Source organism: Impatiens glandulifera, chromosome 3 (genome assembly GCF_907164915.1).
Source record: "Impatiens glandulifera chromosome 3, dImpGla2.1, whole genome shotgun sequence".
In the NCBI taxonomy this organism is placed as follows: domain Eukaryota; kingdom Viridiplantae; phylum Streptophyta; class Magnoliopsida; order Ericales; family Balsaminaceae; genus Impatiens; species Impatiens glandulifera.
Window position 1 is genome coordinate 64,330,086 of NC_061864.1, and position 24,477 is coordinate 64,354,562.

The 24,477-nt window shown below is 26.6% G+C and overlaps 2 protein-coding genes across 2 annotated transcripts; both read right to left on the bottom strand.

Moving 5' to 3' along the window:
- Nucleotides 1-900: 900 nt before the first annotated feature.
- LOC124932405 (thaumatin-like protein 1) lies at nt 901-2,129 on the bottom strand. The gene is made up of 3 exons (XM_047473026.1): nt 2,004-2,129; nt 1,243-1,915; nt 901-1,142 (listed from the first exon to the last, which is right to left on the bottom strand). The coding sequence occupies exons 1-3, from the start codon at nt 2,050-2,052 to the stop codon at nt 941-943; spliced, it is 924 nt and encodes a 307-aa protein (XP_047328982.1). The 5' UTR covers nt 2,053-2,129; the 3' UTR covers nt 901-940.
- Nucleotides 2,130-17,841: 15,712 nt separating this feature from the next.
- Nucleotides 17,842-20,177, bottom strand: LOC124932206 (thaumatin-like protein 1b). Its single transcript, XM_047472823.1, has 4 exons — nt 20,062-20,177; nt 19,646-19,991; nt 18,664-19,011; nt 17,842-18,197 (listed from the first exon to the last, which is right to left on the bottom strand). The coding sequence occupies exons 1-4, from the start codon at nt 20,105-20,107 to the stop codon at nt 18,023-18,025; spliced, it is 915 nt and encodes a 304-aa protein (XP_047328779.1). The 5' UTR covers nt 20,108-20,177; the 3' UTR covers nt 17,842-18,022.
- Between the last annotated feature and the right edge of the window lie 4,300 nt (nt 20,178-24,477).

Here is a 24,477-nt window from a genome sequence, read left to right on the forward strand (position 1 = left end):
TCGGGCTCGAAAATATTTTTCAAGGTTCTTCCCTTTTGAATCAGATTGATTCAGATCTGAAAGAGGTTGACACTAAATTATTTCAAAATATATATATTAACTTCTTCAATTTTCAATTATGTCTTTTAAAAAAAAGTATTGTAGAATATTTTTCTTTTGGAGAGAATTTTAGGCAGTAAAAAGCAAAAGAAATAAATATTTTTTTATTAAGAAATTATACTAATTCTATCCAACTTAAATAGTAAAAGACATTGAAAACTAGTTTTTATTGAGTTTAGAGTTTTCATCAAAGAGCAATGTTCCAATGCTACTTAAGTAGATGACATATTGTGATACTTATTCTAATTTTCTACTTCAATTTTTTTGAAAACTTTAAAATAGACTATTAAAATATAAGAAGTCATGCTGATTGTTAAAATAGTAATATTTTATGTCAAGCTGATTGTTAAAATATTAATCTATAATCATATTCTTAAATATATTGTCATACTTTAATCTCTCTTTTTAAAATTAATTTTTAATCAAAGATATTTTATTTCAATAAAAAAAGGTAATATATTAAATGAAAGAAAATACAATAAAGAAACTTGCATTTGTAGGAAAGTGGCACCATTAAATTCACACCCACCGATCACCATTATATTATTATATATATAAATAAATATATTAGATCAGATTTCAATTGGGCAACAATGCAAGCAATTAACTACCCTTTTCTTGCTTTTGATGATTACTTAAATTATACCTTAAGCAACTCAAACATATAAAAATAAACCCACTTTTTGTTTTTTCAACATTACTCTACCTTTGCAATATTCCACCTTAATCATATAACATTTAATTTTGCCAATTTTCTAAGTATCAACAAAATTTGACTCAGAAAATCACCTTTTTTTTATAGTCTTTACATTAAATGGAGAGAAAAATGTCCATAAAATTGCTACAAGTAATACAAAAATAAGACTACAAATGTAATAAAATTTGGAATCATCTTTAATGAACCCCCTTCCATCACAAAATTTGGCATCCAAGATCCCCCGTTGTCCCAATTTGGACTACTCGTCGACCCGGGTCCTGACCCATCTACTATTACGGGTGCTCCATTATTCGTAACCGGTGTAGAAGAATTTGTTGATTTTTGACTGCACGATATTAACATAATTAATTAGTTTATGTACATTATTATTATTATTTCTCAAATAATTAATCTTGGATTAGGTTTCTAATTTTATGATAAATTACCTCGGAGATGACGTGGGACAAAACGTGATTAAATAATCAGCTCCGGTACATGTAAAAGTACTGGTGGCATCGTCGTACGCGTAACTATACGACCTTGGACACGCCGACTTAAAAATCTCCGAATAAGGCGAAGGACGACAAGTCTCCGGCGACCCAAACTCGCCGCTACAACAATACTCCGGTTTACCAAACGCCTCACAAGCACTCCTACATGCCAAACCGTCACCAACCCTTAACTCATTCGGACACATCCGGTTCAAATCAGTTATACACCCGGTCGACCCACACCCGCCGCCGGTCCCACCGTTCGCCTGAACCATCATCGGCAAATTATAACCGTCGACTAAACTCACGTCGTAGAAATCTTGTGCCCCGTTTGACCCGACTGTGAACTCTGCTAAGGTCGCCGGAGGTTTTGCTCCGGCACCGTTGCATTCAACTTGGTTGGAGCCGCAGTCGGCGGTTGTACAGGCTCCTTGACCTGTTATTGGGTCGAAATTGCAGCCGGTTCGAGCCCAGAACCTGCCGGACCAACCGGGTTGAGCATTTATGGAGCGTAATCCACCTGGAAGTAGTTCGAAACCGGTGGAATCCAGTTTAGAAGTTCCTAGAATTCCGGGCCAAACGGTGTAATGACATCTGTTTATTAATGTAAATGTAGCTCCGGAAATCACTGCAAAAAATGTATCATTTTTTTTATAAAAACATCAAACAATGCATGTTTATGAATAGAAAGAATATTAGTTTGAATGAAGTAATACCTCTGGGAAAAGCAAATGAAAAGAGAGTGATTAAGAAGATGAAGTTCATATGGAGATGGAAAAGCTTGATGTGAGATTTGAGATTAATGAGAGCTAGAGATAGAGAGAGAAAGTAAAGGGCAGTTGGTGAGCATACCAAATGAATAAAATGAGCTAAGCTCTTATCTATATATAATTGTATGTGACAGTTCTAAAGTTTTTGTTACTATAAGTTTTCTCTTATTATCATCGAAAAAAAAATATATATTATATATAAAAGATAACACATTAAACATGTATGGAAATCCTTGAAACTGAAGTCAAACTAAGTTTTGAAAGACAAATATTATTAAATTTAATAATTTATATATAATTAAAATATATTTTAGAACATTATTTTATTTAAATTAATATCTATTAAAAATATTTATAAATTTTAAATAAATTAAAAAAAAAAATTCCAAACCCCAGATAGGCTGAATTTGAGTATTTTCAAATTGGCAAACTAATACTTAAACTATCATTGACCCTATTTTATATCAGTGAGAATTGATATCATTTGTGGATGTCATGGTAAATTAAGTTATTAGAGTGTTTTCTTATGATAAAATAGTAGTGCATGCACATAAAACAAAATAGTTTACAATAATAATTAAAAGAGCAAATATGGTTTAAACTAAGAGAACACATGTATTCAACCTTAAAATTTGTTGATTCGATCAACATTTTCGTCGTTAACGATCGATTTTACATCTTTCATGCTAATCACTTCGGAAATAGCACAATGAATTTATAATCTTTTCTAAATTAAAATACTATTTGTATAGTCTTTCTCATTTTAAGATCCATCAAAGTTAGCATCTATTTCAACCAGATATGTTTTTTTTAAATATATATATTTTTTCTTTACATGATTCATTTGAATCATTTCTTATTATTTAGAAATTGTTCAACTAAAAGAGTAAAAGTTATTATTTTTAATTGCATTTGATGCAAGATTTTCTTGATAGGAGTTTGAACCATGTTAAATGTTAATATGACCTAAGTCATAACATCCGTTTCAATTTAATGTGTTTTAAGCGGGAATACTCGTGACTTTTGTTATTTTAGGAACTAGTAATTACCTCGTTGAGTCATGTTGATTTTTTATAAGTTGATAATTAGTTAGGTATATAAGTTTGAAAGATTGATTGATAGATAAATGATTAATTAATATTAAAAGTGTTTGTTTTGTGACAATGTGATGAGAGTGAGTTCATGAACTTTGAATTGATCGATGGTTTCTTTTCAACCGAAACAGCATATGAAAGCACCGAATTAGTAAAGCTTTGTACTTTTACTCCCCCAACATTTCCAACCCTTTTTATCGTATTATCCACAACGACAAACGTCCCATTAAGGGGCCAGCCGCCACCTCCAGCCAGCTCATCAAATATATTATAACCAAAAAAATTTGACTATTTATTTTTATCATGAAATTCATGTGTTGTGTTGATAAAAAAAAAATCAATAATTATCTATTCATATAACATGAAAAATCACAAATTTAAACAAAATTAGACCAATTAAAAAAAATGTATAACATTAAGAGTTTCAGCATACTATAATGAAAACAAGTAATAAAAACTAAATTTTTTATCCTAAATTTATTAATTATAATGTCGTGATATTTATTATCTCTTAAAACCCATTATAGTAGTTTAAATAATAAAAGATGTGTGTAGAAGAGAACGAGAAGTTGTATGAGATGTGAATATTCTTTATCTTGATCTCATTAATTTTAACCAAATTGTTTAAGTATTATTATTATTATTATTATTATTATTATTATTATTATTATTTTGTAGCTCATGATAATTGATAGGCTACCTAACTAGGTTTCTTTTACTAATTTAATTTCTTTATTTTTTTGGTTTGTAACTAAATTAAGACAAGTTAGTAATCAAATTGCATGCGTCAACTTGTAGAGAAGCTTTTATATTTTAAGTTGTTTACTAACTTGATTATTTTTTAATTGTATAATAAATTAATAATTAAATGGTAATAATATATATATTATATATATAAACAGTTCAACAGCCGATTTTAATTATATATCTAGGAAATATAAAATAAGATATATACTTTCTTTGTCATATATATATGTCTCCTTAATTATCAAATTAAAACCACTTAAAGTTAGGTGAATATTTGTATATATTAGTATATGGTCACGTTAAAATATTATTAAAAAATATGTTTTTTTCACAATACCCTTTGCTTAAAAATAAATAAAGAATTAACTAATTAATTGAAATTATTTTAATCAATTTTAAAATATTATATATATATATTTTTTAAAAAGTAAAACTATATTTCATTAAACTAGAACCCGTAAATATCACATATTACTGGGTCAATATCGTGAACCAACAAAATTTAATAAAATAAAATTATAATTTTTATAAACAGATCAAGGCATGTCGTATGTACTAATACATATTAATGCTAATATATATATATAGTAGTCTTTTTCCTTCGTGCGCATCTTTGACTTTCATTTTTCTAGAATTTATATATTTAGCTTAATTTTAATATATATATATATATATATATATATATATATATATATATATATATATATATATATGAGAAATGATTAGGTGAGGGAATTTGGTGAGGGAATTTGGTGAGGGAATGACGTGGCATAATTTTATTCGCTGAAAAAATCAAATAATTTCTTTCTTTTCTCTCTTTCCTCCTACTTTTACATTTTCCAACCAATGAAGGTGATGCCACGTCATTCCCTCACCAAATTCCCTTATTAAATTCCCTCACTCTATCACTCCTCATATATATATATATATATATATATATATATATATATATATATATATATATATATATATATATATATATATTTAGTGACATTCATGATAGCTTGGGATTGAGAAGGGGCTATCTAGTCTAGCCGCAATCTTTATACAACCAATTCTTTGTAATCAAAACAAAATTAAAGATATGGTAATTAATAATTAATTAAATAAACACCCTACTAAAGTCTATAATGCTTTGCATGTAAAATCTGGATAAGTTCTACTAATTCTATTATTATTTCAAAACAGAAATTATAGTTTTTAATGGAAAATCAAAAATGTAATTTTTATCTCTTACTCACCAACTTTTACGCATCGACTCTTACTGGTTGAGCACTGTGTTCAATTACATAAATTTTTTTCATACCATGTTTTAATTGTTGTGCTTAAACGATTTTTTATTAAATTAATATTTTTTTCTAAAAAACAATAGTTAAACAATGTGTTAAAAAATAAATATATATCTTCATCAAATAATATACATTTGAAAAACCAATAAAAATCTTAAATAATCGATCAATATCGAATCAGGTATTTTAAAGGGTTGACCAAGAAACAGAAGAAAATAAAAAAGAAATAAATAAAATGTGAATGGATAAGGCCAAAAACGATCGGGCGGCAGATGACGCAACAATGGTGGAATGTCTATGCACAAATTCTTGAATTAAAGCTTTAATTAATTAAAAGAAAAAGGTCTCTTATATATATTAATATATTTATTTATTTATTTATATATATATGCTGATGTAATTAACTAATTTGCATGTGCCTCCACGTTTTTCCTCCTTGTCACAATACTAATGCGCTTAATTAACTAATATATATATAAACAATGAAAATATTATAATAATGGTACGAAATTTTAATTTAACTAAAGATAATTAATATATATATATATATATATACATTTGATATCTTAGATCTTGTGTATGGTTGGGAGGCCTAGCAACTTTATTTTATTTTTTTAACACTATAAAATAATATATAGATATATAATATTTTAACGTTAATTTTAAAAAATATATATTAATTTAGATGTTTACGTATCTTATTTATAAATTTAGTGGTATAAATGTATGAATGAAGTGTTCAAAATGCCTAATAGTTATCTTTTTTAGACGGAAAGTGAGCATGGAGACATGATTTTTATTTCAATTTAAGACGTTTTAAGTAAGAATTGAACTTATAACATTGAGTCTCTTAAAAACTACTTTTGTCACTTGACTTTTGGCTCGGCTCGTCCGTGTGTAGTACTCTACTACGCGGGGTTAGTTGATCGGCTCGGCTCGGCTCGGCTCGGCAGAGACGGACTTGGTGTAAAATTTGTTTTTTTAACATGGTTAGTTAGTATGACACTCACTGTTATAACTTTTATTTTTATTTTAAAGTGTTTTAAGTGAGAATTAAACTCGTTACATTGGTTTGTTTATGTCAAATTAAGTTGTATTTATCTGAAGTACAACTCTATATATTAGGTAAGTCATAATAAACTTAAATATGAGATATAATATTAATTAAAAAAAAGGAAAATAGGACAATATATAAATAGGTAGGTTGATATAAAATAATAAAAATGCATGGAATTAGGTTATAAATTAGGAAGAAAAGAGGAACATGCAGCACAATAGTTTTGACTGTCATCCATCGTGTAAAGCCTAACGTATGCATGGGACTGCCTGCCTTTATCCCTCCAACACTTTTATTTCCTTCTTTTTATCCATTCTCTCACGATCTAATCTTTGCCAACTCAAATTAAAGGCAGGGTTACTTTTTTTTTCTTCTTTTTTTTCCTTCTAGCTAGTAGACCTATAGATGGCATGAAACATTCATGGGTTTGAAGTAATGACATGATTTTCCATAAATTCTTTGTATACAAAAGAGAAACTTACTTAAATAGGATGAAATATTGGATTCATGTACCACATTGTGTTTCCACTTGGATGTCCTTTGCTCAACATAATTAATTCCATTGGCCTTTCTTGGTCTTCAAGTACATTAAAGCTAGCTTACCCCTAAGATTTCATTAGTGTTACCTATTCTCCATTTCACCGTGAACCACATCGCTAGCAATGGCCCGTAAATGGATGCCTTTTTCTTGTCTCAGTGTTGGTCTTTTCGACATTAATTCTCCTTAGAGAATGTAGTAACCAAATGGTGAAACTAGTTGTATCGTCCATATGCGTAACAATCTGTTGGTACCGTCGATCAAGTCAATACCAAACATATAATTTTAATGTAACTAGTACTTATGAGAAAACTTACTAGCTAGGATAATGGTGCAACATTGTTATCCACTAAAGAGTTTCAATATCAAAAGAGGGAGTCACCTCTTTACACCTTTGTTACACTCTTCAAGGTTAATGGTGTATTTTCTAGCTATAAAACACATAACTCACAATGCACCTATGTCATAGATGTTCTTCTTTGTCGCCATGCCGCTTACCGCTTAGGTGCTTTCCCCTTCTTTTTAACAGACATTTCTCTAAACCGTCAAAAGGTTAATTTTTTTGAAAAAATATTGATTTTTTTTTGTTTCCCTAAGTCTTGTTTAAAAAATTGATAAAAAAAATTATTTTTAGTAAGATTTGAATATATAATTAAATAAAAATTCTAAATTTTTATCTTAAACAACTATGTTACAAGATTTTATATTTAAAAAACAATAAATTGTAACTAAAGATCTTATTTTTGTAGCTTAGAGATAATACAAATGAATTGCTTGGATGGATCGTCATTGCATATATATATATATATATATATATACTTAATTACTATCCTAAATTAGCTTTTTTCAAAAATTCCATCATAAATGGAAGTTAGAATAATTGAAAATCATTCAAATGGAAAAAGTCATGTCAAATAACAAAAGAGTTCAAAATACAGAAATAGTGTTAAATTCTAATTAAAATAATTGGAATTCATCATTGTTCCATTTTTTTTAATTGTCCAGATAATTACTTGAATTCATAACTCTAAAAACAAAACAAAAATTCTCAAATATATGCCTTACAAAAGAGAAAAATCCATAAATAAGTATAATATTCTAGAATTCTCCAATCCCCATCCTGCCAAAACAATTCTTCCGTTGGACTTAATATCAGCAGTCCATTTCTATCATTCGGCCCAAATCCTTTTGGGCTTCCTTAATATACATCTTATGAACAATAAATAAAAATTATAAAATATTCTAAATTAAATCATAAATAAATTTTATATTATTCATCTTAATATTTTCATAAAATATATAAAAATAGATTTTAGAAAAAAATGTTTTAAAATAACCCAAACCAACTACTTCTTTACATTTTTCAAAAAGCTTGTAAATTATTCGAACTAATCTGAATATTTTCAAACACATAAAACAAGCTCAAACAATCCATTTGAGTGCATACAATTTTTTTGGGTAACTAATTTGTTATAATTATTAATACAGAGTACATAAAATATTAAATAATTCAAAATCTTTATCATATTGTATAAATGTTTTTTTATAAAGTTGTAGCACATATAAGTTTTTTTTCTTAAATTTAAAACGAATCATACAAAATTAACATTTTTTTATACAATTATCAAAATAAGTCTTAGGTTAAAAATAAATATAATTAAAATATATTAGGATGATTCTACTATGCACACAAATAAAAATATAAATAAAATAATATAATTAACAATTATAAAATATTTATATTTTGTATATATATATAATTTATATACATTATTAACAATTATAAAATACTTATATATATATATATATATTTAATAAATACTTATTATTTTAATATATTTAAATTCAAATTTTATTTTTAAAATATATTAATTTTTTCACTAAAATTTATTATATATATAAATTATTATACTAATAATGTTAATTTTTTAATATTATTTAAAATAAATTTTGAATTATTAATTTTATTTATTATGTATATTATAAATAAAAAGATGACAATCAATCTATTCACTCCTCACATATTTTAAAATAAACAACCCGACTTAGTTATTCTCATTTCGACTAACCAATCATCTCATTCCATATTTTTATACACCACAATTGACCTCTAATCTCGTGATCATACACTTAATTCGGTCAAATAAACAAATTCCAAATCATCTCATTCCATATTTTGGATGTCATTTACCCAGTCACTAATTTTATCGCATATTTTAATCATCCATCACAATCGACTTCAAATCTCGTGAATGTCATTTACCCATTCATCAATTTCATTGCAATTTTAACCATAAATATTATTTCGCATCCAACCATCTCCTCACTTTGATAAACCAACTATAACCCTGAAAAAATCTTTAGTAGGTTTCGCGGATAAGCTCGAAGTTTGAGAATTTCAACATTGGTTTGCGTGTCAAGAATTTCTTTTTAAAATAAAACATCATTTAATAAGAATTAAATGATCTCTGATAGATTTTGTAATTAATTAAAAATAATTAATTTAGGGTTCAATTTTAAATAATTTGGGAATTTACGGTAATCAAGTTTAATTTTTTTTTTAAATTCCTTGTTTAAATTAATTAAACATAATTAATTTAAAAGAGTATTAATTTGAAACAGAGTCGTTAATTGATTTTTGAAAATCAATAAAAGATGGTGTGCGTATACAAACGTATTGGTCGTTGTTTTCTTTTAGTTCGTAGTTTGGTAATACTTAGGAAAGGGATTTCGTCTTTCATCCTCCGTACTCGTTTTAAAAACGGTCTCTACTTATAAATTTTGCTTTTAAAAATCAGTTGTATAACGTTTTATTTTACCGATTATTTTTCCGGTCCTAAGCATACATTAGGTTTGTGTGTTATTTAAAATATTGTAACAACAATATTTAAATGTTGATATATGTTGCTGATGACGTTGACTTAAGGAGGAAATATCTGAAGAATATCAGTTATTTATCAAAATATATTTTTTTACAAATATTCCAAAAATATTTTGAAACCATTTTATAATTTTTGGGAACTTTTGAAAATGGTTTGAAATTACAAAATAATTTTGGAATTTTGAAAAGAGAATCAAAAGGCATTAGGATCGGGGGTTCTAGACGTTGGGTTCGTTTTTATCATTGGGGTCTAGGACCCTCGATCGGGTCCGGGACCCTTAGTTGGACCCATCGGTCCAAGTTAAAAAGTCTCGGTCGAGGTGTTAAGGACTTTCGGTCCTTGGTTGCGATTATCGGTCGGGATGTAGAAATCACCGGTTTTGGGCTAGTTATGGGCTAAGTTCATTAGTCCTAGGTTCATGAATTCATAGTTAGGGTCGAGATTCATCGATCATAGGTTTGACCTCTCGGTCCTAGTTGGAAGTCATCGGTCCTAGGTTTGATGTCTCAATCGAATGTAAAAAATCATTGGTCGAACCTCTCGATCCTAGGTTCGAATTTCTCACTTCGGACCGATGGTTGTCGGTTGAACCTCTCAGTCCTCAAGAACACAATAGTTACAGGTTTTGCAATTTTGATTTAAGATCAGATTTTTTGGTCCAAGAGGCTGGGTAGCTTCACAAAGCTTCTAGGAACATGTTGATCATCATCTCAAGGTATCAATCGACCTGGATGATGATCAAATCGTTCAAAATAGTTTTTGATCAAAAACTGAATTTTTGGTTTTAAAATTATTTTGAAGAGAAATAAGTTAACCAATAGCTTCTTTATATTTTATATACTTGATTGGTACCAAAACAAGAACACTGGTTGTTCATTTTGACCAAATCAAGAACTCAAAATTTTCAATTATTTTGAAAATTTTGATTTTGATCAAACATGATTAAGATTGATTAAACATGATCCAAACATTTCCTTGACATGATTACAATCATGTTGGGATGCTTTCTGGGCTGTAATAGTTAAAGATTAACCAATAACAGCAAACCCATTTTTTTTTTTTTTTTCAAATTCAACAATTGAGTTTTTCTTATTAAGATTGATTGATCGGTTCTAGCTTTCACATAAAACTTATAAATTATCATAAGATTGATTTTCAACCATCAAATTCAAAAAAATCAGACATCATACAAGCTTTATGAAAACTGAAATATAAAAATTTAATTTCAAACTGAAAGTATGAATTAAAATATGATTGGACGCTTACCAAAGATTGGAGAACACTCCTTAGACTTTAGGAAAATATTTGTGATGCCTAGATCCAAATTTTAGAGCCTTAAACATAAATTCAAAAAATCTAAAGCTTTAAGCTTTAATGATGATTTTTTATTTCTTTTGATTCAGGGTTTGAGATATTATCTCTTGCCTTTGGAATGATTAAGGGGCTACATATAGTTATAAAAAGTCGGTTGATCCATCCAAGTGGATTGAATCAGCCAAAAGCTATTAATGATGTTTTGATTGTTCTTGAATAACTTGGTAATGTAAGCACTAATTGTGCCTATAGATGTAGGGTTAATGATCACCATGGTAGGGTGATTATTTTGCATTTTAAACGGAGCCAATTTATTCAAGAACAACGAAATTCCATCTTTGAAAAATCAAAGATGACTGTGGATGGTTATACATTCGGCGTCGCGTTGGAGACGACGGCGGCGATCAAAACGACATTGTTTTGAGCGCGTTTGGGCATTCATGGGGCATTCTATCAGTGGTCCATCAAAACGCGGGCTTTCTGTTGTATTTTGATGGACGATGCTAACGTCCGCGTTAGTTTATTGGGTGAGGCGCGAGCGCGCAATCCCTCTGTTGCAGTGAGATACGCGGTTAGCCTGAGAGCATTGGATGACAATCCAACGCTCATCCGATGGCTAAGGTCCTTGTTATAGCCGATTTCACAATTTTGGCTACGAAAGATTACATATATATATTTATATTTTTTAAAATTCTTAAAGGTTTGTTTGAAATTGATTTTTCTTTCACCCTTTTAACTTTAATTTTGATCTTTTTAAATACACAAAATATTAAAATAAATATGTCAAATATTTTACAAATTTATTTTATTTTTGCATATTTTTAGGGTTAAATAAATAATTTTGGGGATGAAATGGATATCTTTCTTATTTTAAATTATTTATTTTAATCCCTTGATTTTTTTCTAAAATTATTTTAAGATAAATTGTACAACATTTATCCCAAATAATTTTTTTTGACCATTTTCCTTAATTAATTATGTTTTAATTATCACAACAATTAATCTAATTAATTATTAATTAAGTTTTTTCGACTTGGATTAACTTTTTTAATTTTATTTATTCAAAAATAAATCAAAATAATTGTTTTAAATTTATAAATTAGGTATGTTTACACCAACGTTCTTATTTCACTACTAATCATCCATACTTTTAAAGTTTTAAACCATGGTCTTTATTATATAACATGAACACTTTAATAACTAGACCACTTAATAAGGTTGATTTATATTTATAATTTTATATATACATATATAATTTATATAACTAACCATTAAAAAATATTTATATATATATATATATATATATATATATATATATATATATATATATATATATATATATATATATATATATATATATATATATATATATATATGATATTTGTATTTTTTTAAATATTTAATACTTATTATTTTAATATATTTATATTAAAATTTTATTAATTATATTATTAAAGTTTATTATTATTATATATATATATATAAATTACTATACTATTAATGTTGATTTTTTAATATTATTTTAAATAAAATTTTAATTATTAATTATATTTATTAGATATATAATAAATAAATAAATAACAACCAATTGAATCATCCTTCATGTATTTTATAATAAATAACTAGACTTACTTAATTTTATATGAGAAATGATATTCTCAACGACAAGTTAGCTAAAGCAATGTTACGAATCGTGGCTTTGCTAACTAGGAGAGAGAAAAAATAAAAATAAAAATAAAATTTAAACTTTTTATTTCCCAAAAAACCAAAATCCTATTCTTTCTCTCTCTTTTATTTCATTCTCTCTCTTTCTCTTTTGTTTCATTTTTCCTAAATCCACCGATTCTCTTCTTTCATTTTCACCGACTTCTCTTCCGATCGATCGAAATGGTAAGACTTCTTCCGTTTATGAAACGTTTCATTTTTTCCCAAAACCAAAACCCCCACGGCAATCTCTCTCTTTATTTTTCGTTTCAATTTCCCAAAATTCAACCCACTGTCGATCTTACTGAAACGTTTCATCGACTTCTTCTCTTCCGATCGATTGAAATAGAAAGTCTTTTTTCTTTCTTTCGTTTATCTTCCGTTCGAAATGATTGTCATATCAATATTTATGTTTAACGTTTATGGTTTAGTTGCTGAATCGATTTAGATTAGAGTTGTAAAAGATTTGGATCTTCATACATGACCTACAAATCAAATTAACATTACAATAAAATTATTGGTTTAAAAAAGAAATAAAATAACCATAAAAGATCATATATAAACCATTTCAGTGTCTGAAATCATCCTAAAATGGTGAATTCGGGACAAGAAATGCTGGTTTCGGGACCAGAAAAGCTGGTTTCGGGACCAGAAAAGCTGGTTTCGAGACCCGAAATGAGTAGTTTCGGGACCCGAAACGGCAAAAAAAAAAAAATTCTTCGAAATCAGTGGTTTCGGGACACTTTTTTGAATTTTTTTTAATCTGAAACATTATAATGAATCTTAGAAAATAAAAAATAATTGAAGATAATGCAGTTATACTAGAAATTTACATAATTAAAATTTTATTTACAATGTTACAATTTGTCCTTCATATCACATTTAAAATACAACCTACAATTTGAGAGATCTCAAATAATCTCATTTTTTCATTAACCTGATCAATAAGAAGATCTGGATCTTCATACATGACATACAAATCAAATTAACATTACAATAAGATTATTGGTTTAAAAAAGAAATAAAATAGCCATAAAAGATCGTATAGAAACCATTTCGGAGTTTGAAATCACCCTAAAATGGTGATTTCGGGACAAGAAATGCTGGTTTCGGGACTAGAAATGTTAGTTTCGGGACCAGAAAAGCTGATTTCGGGACCCGAAACGGCCAATAAAAAAGGAATTTTTTTTTCGAAATGAGTGGTTTCGGGACACTTTTTTGAATTTTTTTTAATCTGAAACATTATAATGAATCTTAGAAAATTAAAAATAATTGAAGATAATGTTGTTATACTAGAAATTTACATAATTAAAATTTTATTTACAATGTTATAATTTGTCCTTTATATGACATTTAAAATACAACCTATAATTTGAGAGATCTCAAATAATCTCATTTCTTCATTAACTTGATCAATAAGAAGATATGGATCTTCATACATGACCTACAAATCAAATTAACATTACAATAAAATTATTGGTTTAAAAAAGAAATAAAATAGCCATAAAAGATCGTATAGAAACCATTTCGGAGTTTGAAATCACCCTAAAATGTTGATTTTGGGACCCGAATTGGCCAATAAAAAAGGAATTTTTTTTTCGAAATGAGTGGTTTCGGGACACTTTTTTGAATTTTTTTTAATCTGAAACATTATAATGAATCTTAGAAAATTAAAAATAATTGAAGATAATGTTGTTATACTAGAAATTTACATAATTTAAATTTTATTTACAATGTTATAATTTGTCCTTTATATGACATTTAAAATACAACCTATAATTTGAGAGATCTCAAATAATCTCATTTCTTCATTAACTTGATCAATAAGAAGATATGGATCTTCATACATGACCTACAAATCAAATTAACATTACAATAAAATTATTGGTTTAAAAAAGAAATAAAATAGCCATAAAAGATCGTATAGAAACCATTTCGGAGTTTGAAATCACCCTAAAATGGTGATTTTGGGACAAAAAATGTTGGTTTCAGGATTAGAAATGTTAGTTTCGGGACCAGAAAAGCTGGTTTCGGAACTAGAAAAGCTGGTTTTGGGACCCGAAATGAGTAGTTTTGGGACCCGAAACGGCAAAAAAAAACATTTTTTTTTCGAAATGAGTGGTTTCGGAACCAGAAATGGTTTTTGTTTACAACCATAATTGAAATTAGTTCTGCAACTAAACTCATAACAACAGCCAAACATTATATAATCATACTTTCGGGTCTCTAAACCATCCATTTCCGGACCCATAATGCAGCAAATACACAATAATCATAGTTTCTATCGTTAAAATCATTAAAATCACTAACTCTAACCGCAAAAAACTAAACGATTTTCAAATCATCAAAATGATCTACGATTCTAAAAGAGAATATGTTATTTACCTTGTCCTTTGAGATCTTGAAGATCTTGGAGTCTTGTATGGAGATTTACCTAGACCACCAACCTAAAAAAATAGTATGAAGTGAACACGAAGGCAGACAATGAAGTGAACATACACGAATGAGTTCTCTTACTATTTTCGATCGAAAGAAGATGAAGAAAGTAGAAGAAGTCGGGATGCCGGAGAGAAAAATCGTCAGAGAAGAAATCGGGGTTCGCCGAAAGTGATAAATGAAAAGAAGAAAGAGGGAAAACTGAAATTTTTATTTTTTTTTTGCTTTTTCTTTCTCCTAGTTGGCAAGGCCGCGGATATTCGTGGTTTTGCTTTCGCTAAAGAGTCGTTGGATTTATCAATACTTATTTTATATACTTGTTTTTTTTTGTTAAATTAAAATTTTAAAATATAATTATAATATTTTTAATTTTATTTTTAATCATTTAAAATTTATAGATGAATTTCAAATATTCATTTTGTCTTATGTATATATTCAAATTAATATATCTCGACCAAGTACTTTAAATTTAAACATTATTATTATTATTATTATATATTTACTCATTTTTTATAACATTTATTTCTAGAACTCTCAAAACTACATCATAGTCTCAATTGTGACGTGAAGCATTTTGTTTTTTAATTAAAGTTTTTTCTTCTTTTTAAATTTATGGATATTAGTTATTACTTTATTAATTAAATATATTTTATTATAATAATTTTATTTAAATTATTATTTATTAATTGATCAATGACAATCAAATATATGCATAAACCATATATATATATATATATATATATATATATATATATATATATATATATATATATAAAACACAAAAAGTAAGGCTAAATGATCTAAAACAAAATATAAAAAGTTACTAAAAAATAAATTCTAAATTAATTTATTTTAATTACAATACTACTTCATTTATTTTAAATTACAATTTATTAAAAGAATTTAGCGTATGATTAATGATGAAAATTGAGATTTTTTTTACGAAAATATTTTACTTTTTCTTATAGTTAATTAAATGGTAATTAATTTGTATAATATATCCTACCCACCTTAAATCAAATGTATTTATAATGCAAATTGTCTAATCCCAAATCCCAAAAGGAAAAGGACAAAAATTATATATATATATATATATATATATATATATATATATATATATATATATATATATATATATATATATATATTAATAATAATAAAAATAGAAGAACCAATCCCATTAATTATAATATGCCATATTTTGACAGCTCAGCTTTTTGGAAGGTTGTAGGCTCCACGTCATCACATGGGATGAAAATAATGCTTACTGCCGACGATATTTCCCATCTGAAATTTATTTATTTAAAAAAAAAATCATAATTCAATCATTATAACGTCAATTTATTAACTAAAGAGATTATACTATTTTAACTCAAATCTCAAATACTTAGATTTAACTTTTATTCCGTTTCAATTATTTAAATAACAAAATCTAAAAAATATTATATAAATCTCATCTTTATTTATCTTATCACTTAATTAATTAACCAAATCTATATATATATAATGATACTAAATTTTTAAAGTGTTCAGATTGTTGGGTCGAGAGTGGTGGTTAATTTGAATATATATGTTAAAGTAATGGATATTTGGGTCGGATTGTGGGTTGACCCGTCCATAAATTTAAAACGATTAAAAATAAAATTAAAAATTTTATAAGTATGGTTCGAACATGCAACCTAACAAAACAAGTATAACCCTTTAACCAACTAGGCTAATAACAATTTATATTTTAAATTCAACACTAAATTTGATAAACGCGGGACATTTTAACATTATATGTTCAACTTTTTAACTAACTAATCTATATATATATATAATGATGCTTAATTTTTAAAGTATCCGGATTGCCGGGGTCGAGAGATGTGGTTAATTTGGATATATATATGAGAGTAAATGGAAACTTGGGTCGAATTGTGAGTTGACCCGCCATAAACTTAAAACGGTTAAAAATAAACTTAAAAATGTTATAAGTATGGTTTGAACTTGCAACCTAACAAATAACAAGTACAACCCTTTAACCAAGTAAACTAATAACACTTTATATTTTAAATTCAACACCAAATTTGATAAACGTCAAGTCATTTTAACAATATAAATTAAATTTTGAACTAACTAATCTATATATATATAATGATGCTTAATTTTTATATCACATTTTTACCGTAATATTTTTTTCACGGTTTTTTATATTATTATTACTCGTACAAATGCACGGGATACAATATGCTAGTTACTAAAATATTATTTATTTTAATTTTTTATCATTAAATATATTAATATCATTATAATATTTTTTACCAAATTTTATTTTATGATGGTCCATGCAAAATAATATAAATAAGAATCGTTTAAGTTCAATAACAAAACTATTACAAAATCGAAAGAAAAACATTTTAAAAAAAGCACCACATAAAATATTTCACTAATAATCAAAACAAAAAGATAATGCGTGGGACATTCAAGAAGATTAATGAGTTTTCTAAATGGGTTACCCAATAAAACCTCATCGGCTTTCATAATAATATAATTATAAATTAAATGCATCGATCGATAACGATTACTGAACGTTTTACAGGTTCTTTCAAACCAAATGATCCACCAAAAATATTTTTCTTCTCAAAATTATTAAAATTATTAATTTTTAAATAATCATTTGAAAATTTCCAATCCGAACTAGACCTTGCCCTACACCCTAGTAAATTCTAAAAAAAAAACATGAGTGGGAGAAAGAATCAGATGCGTGGAGGACTATGACAATGATAATGGTCCACACATGATGGGCTAGTAATTGTTCGTTTCTAAAGTGTATGAACCAAGAACAATAGGCATCAAGATCTTTTCACCTATCAAATCTCCCACCATCCTTTTTTTTTTCTTTATATCAATAATAAAAAAAAATATTCACTCGAATAATACAAATAATAATAACAAAGAAGTGGCCGACCAGAACAATTTACACAATCCAAAAATTGATGTTGAACCGCTTATTTCCATCGCGCCCTCGTATACAATCGAGCTATTCCAAATTTCGGGAGTTTGTATTTGCGGGTCAGATGAAGACGAATATGATTTTTTACTGTTACATGGATTAGAAAAATGTTATTAGTGATCTAATATTGTTCATGTTATAAAAACTTATTATACAATTCAAGCTTAATGTAAGAAAGATAGATTGGATATGAAACTTTATAGTAAAAAACTAGATATTTAAATAAGAGAATTTAAAATAATATTAGTTATATTATTATTATTGTCAGAATTTATTATTATTATTATTGTCAGATCTTAGGTTTTATCAATCACATTATTTTTAGATTATTGAGTACTTTAAAGTTATTTAGAGCTGAATTATTTGGACAAAAATAGTATTATGATGTTTAGTTTTCTAAAAACAAATAAAATACATTATTTAAGTTTGTTTAATATTGCTAACGTTCATATTGTCAGGCTTTTCATGAATTTACGAAATGGGTTAATGTAACGGCTAAATATGAAGGACCGAAAAGTAATTTTCACATGACAAGGGTATTTTAGTAATGTACCTGTTATTCGGCGACGGACAGAAAGTAATCAGATAATCGGCGCCGGTACAAGTAAAAGTGCTGGTTTTATCATCGTACGCGTAACTGTAGGCGCGTGGACACGCAGTCTTGAAAACCTTCGAATACGACGACGGTTTACAAGTATCCGGCGATCCATATTCACCGTTACAGCAATATTGTGCCTGTCCAAACGCGTCACACGCGCTCGTACAAGCCACGCGCTCGCCGTCGGATGACGTCACTTTCAACTCCGACGGACATGCTCCGTTCAGATCTACCGTACAACCGGTCGACGTACAGTTTTCTCCGGCGCCGCCTTGTGGTAGCACCAGCATTGGTAGGTTATAACTAATAATAGATGAGAGAGAAAAAAAACATTAGGTTAAATGTAATTTTCTCAATTATAATTAGTTAAGGTAGTCTTATTAAACTTATTTTCATATACATTTCATAAAATTATGACAAATTTAAATCTAAATTTTAATAAATTTTAAATTTAATTAATTATTTTTTCTTAAGTTCATAAATTAAATGGGCAAAACATATCTTTAGTTTATCTACTCGTTTTATTTATAAATAATTAATATCACTAAGGTAATCGAATGACCGGTAAAATTCTATAAATGCTAGTGACATGTTATGTTATGTGATCCTTAATTCAGAAAAAATATAATTATAATTATTAAAATCAATTCAAACATTTTTTTTAAGTAATACTAACAAAAAAAAATCACCTTATTTATCATCTCTTCTATTATATCATTCAATTAATTAAGTAAAATAGTAAAATATCTTTTATTTTAAATTTTAATTTAACATTATATTTTTTTTTAAACATAAAAAAATACCCACCTTCTTAAATAATTACCCTTCATTAATATCTTATTTAATTTTAAGATATGTTTGATTATAATATATATATTTTTTAATTTTAAGATTATTACCCAAATTTTGTTTGATTGAGAAAGAAGATGAAACGTACCCGTCAACAAGACTGACATCATAGAAATCCATTCCATTATCTCCATTAAGGGTGAACTCCGCCAGAGTAGCAGGTGTCGCCGCCCCTCCGCCGGAGCATTCTACCTTGCCGGAGCCACAATCACCGGTGACGCAGGTGAATTTTCCGGCCGAATCCTCTGTACAGAGAGTACGACCCCACAATCGGCCGCCCCAAGACGACGGCACGTTGATGGTTTTCGATTCGCCCTTTTGAAGTTGGAAGCCGGTGATTCGAAGGGGTGAAATTCCGGCGTTGGATAGAATTCCCGGCCAGACTGTGTAATCGCAGTTGTTTGAAAGAGTAAAGGTTGCTGATGAATCAATTCCTGTGAAATTGAAAAGCAAAGTTTAGATTTTGTTTGAATTGATGATATGATGTTGGATAATGATGGTTACCTGTAATTAAAAGAGAGGTTAAGAAAAGAAACAGGAAATAAGTCATGGCTATGATGATGATGAGAATGATGATGAAGAACAAGGGGAGAATTGAAGAAGATGGTTGGCATTTATAAGGTGGGATTGAAACAGAGAGAGCCCACATTTATATTATCATTTTTATTTATAAAAATAAATGTGCATATGTGTTTTTTTTAAAATATTATAGTGATAAATTAACTTTTTTTACAAATAAATAAAATATATTTTAAATTTTGATTAATGAAATGAGCTAGGTAATAGATGAAATAATAGTTTAATTATGATTGAATTAAAAAAGAAACAAATTAGGTTAACTCTTAGGTCTTCTTAGGTTTGGGTTATTTCAATAACACAAATAAGAATGACAATTTGAAACTGTCCCGTAAAAATCGAACCGAATTGTTTTTTTAGAACGGTTTTTCTCCGAAATTGAACGGGGATGCGGCGGGATGATATTTGTGTCCCCCGCTCCGACCTATCCCGATCTCACACTCGATTCTACCCCGAACATTATAAATATAATAAATCATTAATATATTTATTTATTTATTATATTTTATTAGAGTTTTTAAGTTTATTTCTTTATAATAATATAAAATTTTAATATATTATATTTAAAAATCTGTCTATATAATTTTATTGTATAATTTTTTATTTTTTTAAAAAATATTTTATTAAAGGTGTCATGCGGGGATTCTCCGAAACCGAACAGGAGAATGATGATATTAAAAAAATCTCCAAAATAAAAAAGGGACAGGAATGATAATATATATTCCCCGTCTCGAACTGCCCATTGACATCCCTAAACACAAATCTAAAAAACATTATTTAATTTTTTTTATATTATTGAATAGAAAAACGGGAAAATGTGAGGAGAGAGGAAATAAACAAATTTATAATTTTTTGTGTCAATCAAATTGCGACACGTCATTCTCCCGAGAAGAAAATTTAGAAGAGAAAATGAAATGACGCAATCTGATTGGCTGAAAAATAAATAATTTTTTTATTTTTTTTCTTTTCTCGGTTAATTTGTTACTACCAATACATGCACTATTTGTATCTCACTCATGAAGTGACACCTATACACAAAAGTGAACCATCACCTCCTTCATTATTTGTTAAATTTTTTTTTTTGATACATGTGTCGCTTTTTTAATAAATAAATGCAATAGCATTGAACTAACCATTTTCCTCACACTTCTTTTTTTCAACCAATGATGATGCCATCACTTCTATTTTTTTTAAACCCTTATCCGAACCAGCCTTAATAGAAACCCATAACAGAAAACAATAACAATATAAACATTCTTTCTATCTCACTCTCAATACATCAAGTTAGATTTATGATAAAAAAAATTTTTGAAATAAATGCATACAAGTTTAATAAGTTATAACAAATTAATAGATTTTAAATCAATAAAGGCATCAATCAACTTTATCAATAATCTTAACTAGTTTATTGAGGAAAAAAGAATGTATTTTAACAATTTAAAGAGTTTATTAATCATAAAAGATGAAGAACAAACATTTCATTCTCTATTGGTCTATTTCAAGTGCATAATGAAATTTAAACTTAATAATGCTCTAGTAATATTTGAAAACAACCCGAACTTTCATTATTCATATTCATATATATATATATATATATATATATATATATATATATATATATATATATATATATATATATATATATATATATACCAAAAGGTCAATACAAATTTATGTAAGAGCTTGTTTGGTTGCATGTTATTTATAATGTTGATAGGTGATAATTTTGAAAATGTGATATTTTTAATATTTTAGTTAATGAAATGAATTATGTAATTAATGAGAGAGTAGACGAGTTATATTTGATTATTGTTAAATTTAAAAAGATCTAAACAACCGAAAATAAAAGATACCAAAAAGGACATGGGTTTGATTCTATCCAAAAACATTGAATTGAAGGGTCATTTATGTGAGTTATTTTAAATTTTATATCTTTTTCTAATTCTAATGAATTTGTGTATTTTTTCATATTTTTTCTATTTTTAGTATAAATAAAAATAAAAATCCAATAACCTTCATTTTGCAACACTCTATTAAGTGCCCACAATCTAAGTGAATCAAGATTAAATTCTAATTTATCAATACTATGTATATTGAATTGAAGTAATCATTGGTATTTGTTCAATTTCAAATATAGTAAGCGAAAATGTCTTGATCATAAAAGTGACGCAAATAAATAATTATTAGTGGATTCAAAAGAGATTTCTTTAACCTATTAAAGATATGGAGTTAAATTTTTATTAAAAAATATATAATCTCAATAAAGTGGGAACATAATGGTGGAAGTTTGTGCTAACTGTTTTCAGAAAATAAATAATATATTTTTAAAATTAATAATTGTTTGATGATGGTAAAAAATATCATAAATACAATTATTAATATGACATAATTATTTATGGATTAAAAAAATAGGTAAGTATAAGACTTAAAAAAAATAAAAATTTACAACTAAAATTTTATTTCTTTTAACATTTTTGGTATGATTTTATTTATATATGTTTTAATGAATTTGATATTATATTTCATTATATGATAAATTTATTTTAATGAATTTTTCACAAGCCTAATCAAAACTTTTTGTATTAATGAATAATTGATAATGGTAATTTGATCTTTACTGGAGACCAGAGTTTAATGAAAAAGTGGTCTAATTTTTTTTCAAATAAAATATTATTATGAAAAAACTTTAACAATCCCATTTAGTGAATAAGGTGAATATTAAAGAAAAAGACATATAGAAGAAGACATTAGTAGTTATGCTACAATGACATATCATTTGTAAAACATTTTCTAAAACCTACCACGTTTTATTCTCTCAATTATTTCAATCACACTATCTTCACAAAAAAAAAAGTCTAAATATTAATTCAATATTTTTCATAATCATCAATAGTACCAAATTTATTTTTTATAGTCATCAATAGTACCAAATTTTAAATGTTAGAAACACTTTTCTTAATCAAATATTCACCCAATCGCAACATTTTATATAAAAAAAAAATGGTTAACTCCATTAAAATAAAACAGAAAATCAAATTTTGTATGATAAAACAACAAATAAATTATATTACTAAGGTAACTCAAGTGATAGTATTGATTTCAAAGATAAACAAATGTTATGAGTTCGATTCACTTATAATGTTTCAAATAAGAGTTAAAATCATGATCGTAAAGTGTCATGCTAGCTCATATATTTGAAAACATAAATTACAGCATAAATGATAGTACAGCGGAGATAGTTTGTTTAAAAAAAAAAATCATGTGAGTAGGGATTTGAAGAAAATTGGGTTTGGTCGGTGGAATGAGATTAAACAGGATATTTCAAATGTGAAGACTTTAAAATAAAATAAATAGTGGTTATGAAAGTATGGTGTTAGAGATAGAGTCCTAATTGAACTATGGCATGTGTGACAAATTGAAATTGAAGACTGTTGTTTTATACTTACTTGAATAATAAGAATATGTATATATTTGGATTTTTCTCTCAAAGACAAAGAGATATATCATAGCAATAATTTTGTTTGTTTGTTTGCTTGTTTGCTATGTAGCAAGATTAATGTTGATTAAAGAAGATGATATAGGGAAAGTATATATAAATGTCTAAAAAAAGGATTTAATAAATTATCAAAACAAATAAGGCTCCATTTTATGATGTTTTTTTTAATAAAAATTCTCTTATCATAATTTTAATTTTATAATCACTAAATTAATCAAACAAAATAGTCAATAACATTATTTTTTATAAATTAAAAAAAAATTATAATATTTCAACCAATATAAAATCCAAATAACTTATTTTCATTAACTAAGATTCTTTTTTAAGAATAAAAAATAATAAAAATCTCAATTAATATAGCATCAAACAAGCTCCAATCATCTGGGAATACAGTCGAAATCGAAAAAACTTACTTAAAATCATTGTTAAATTATAAACTTGTAAAATCGAAAATTTAAAAATTTAAATATTTCTTAAACTTGTAAAATTATAAAATTTACTATTATTGGTAAATTTAGAATCATAAGAATTCATCTAAATGGAAATATGATAGAATTATAAAATATTAAATGTAAACTTGAGATTTTAATTTATTAGTCAAAAACAACACTGTAAAAATCGAGATTTTAATTTATTAGTCAAAAACAACGCTGTAAAAATCGAGAGTTTACGTAAAATTATTGACAAGTGATAACTCGTAACTCGTACAATCTAGAATTTACATGAAATCGTAAAAGTTTAATTTGAAAAAATAATAGTTATATATTATTATTATATATATATATATATATATATAATTAAATATTTTATACTTATCTAATTTAAAAAAATTATATATTTAAATATAA

Bases quoted from the DNA above. Each gene is read 5' to 3' on its own strand.
- LOC124932405 (XM_047473026.1), bottom strand. From the start codon at position 2,052: ATGAACTTCATCTTCTTAATCACTCTCTTTTCATTTGCTTTTCCCAGA. The intron at 1,916-2,003 runs GTATTACTTCAT...CATTTTTTGCAG, and splicing joins TTCATTTGCTTTTCCCAGAG to TGATTTCCGGAGCTACATTT. The intron at 1,143-1,242 runs GTAATTTATCAT...AATATCGTGCAG, and splicing joins TGTCCCACGTCATCTCCGAG to TCAAAAATCAACAAATTCTT.
- LOC124932206 (XM_047472823.1), bottom strand. From the start codon at position 20,107: ATGACTTATTTCCTGTTTCTTTTCTTAACCTCTCTTTTAATTACAG. The intron at 19,992-20,061 runs GTAACCATCATT...TCAATTTCACAG, and splicing joins AACCTCTCTTTTAATTACAG to GAATTGATTCATCAGCAACC. The intron at 18,198-18,663 runs GTACATTACTAA...TCCATGTAACAG, and splicing joins TGTCCGTCGCCGAATAACAG to TAAAAAATCATATTCGTCTT.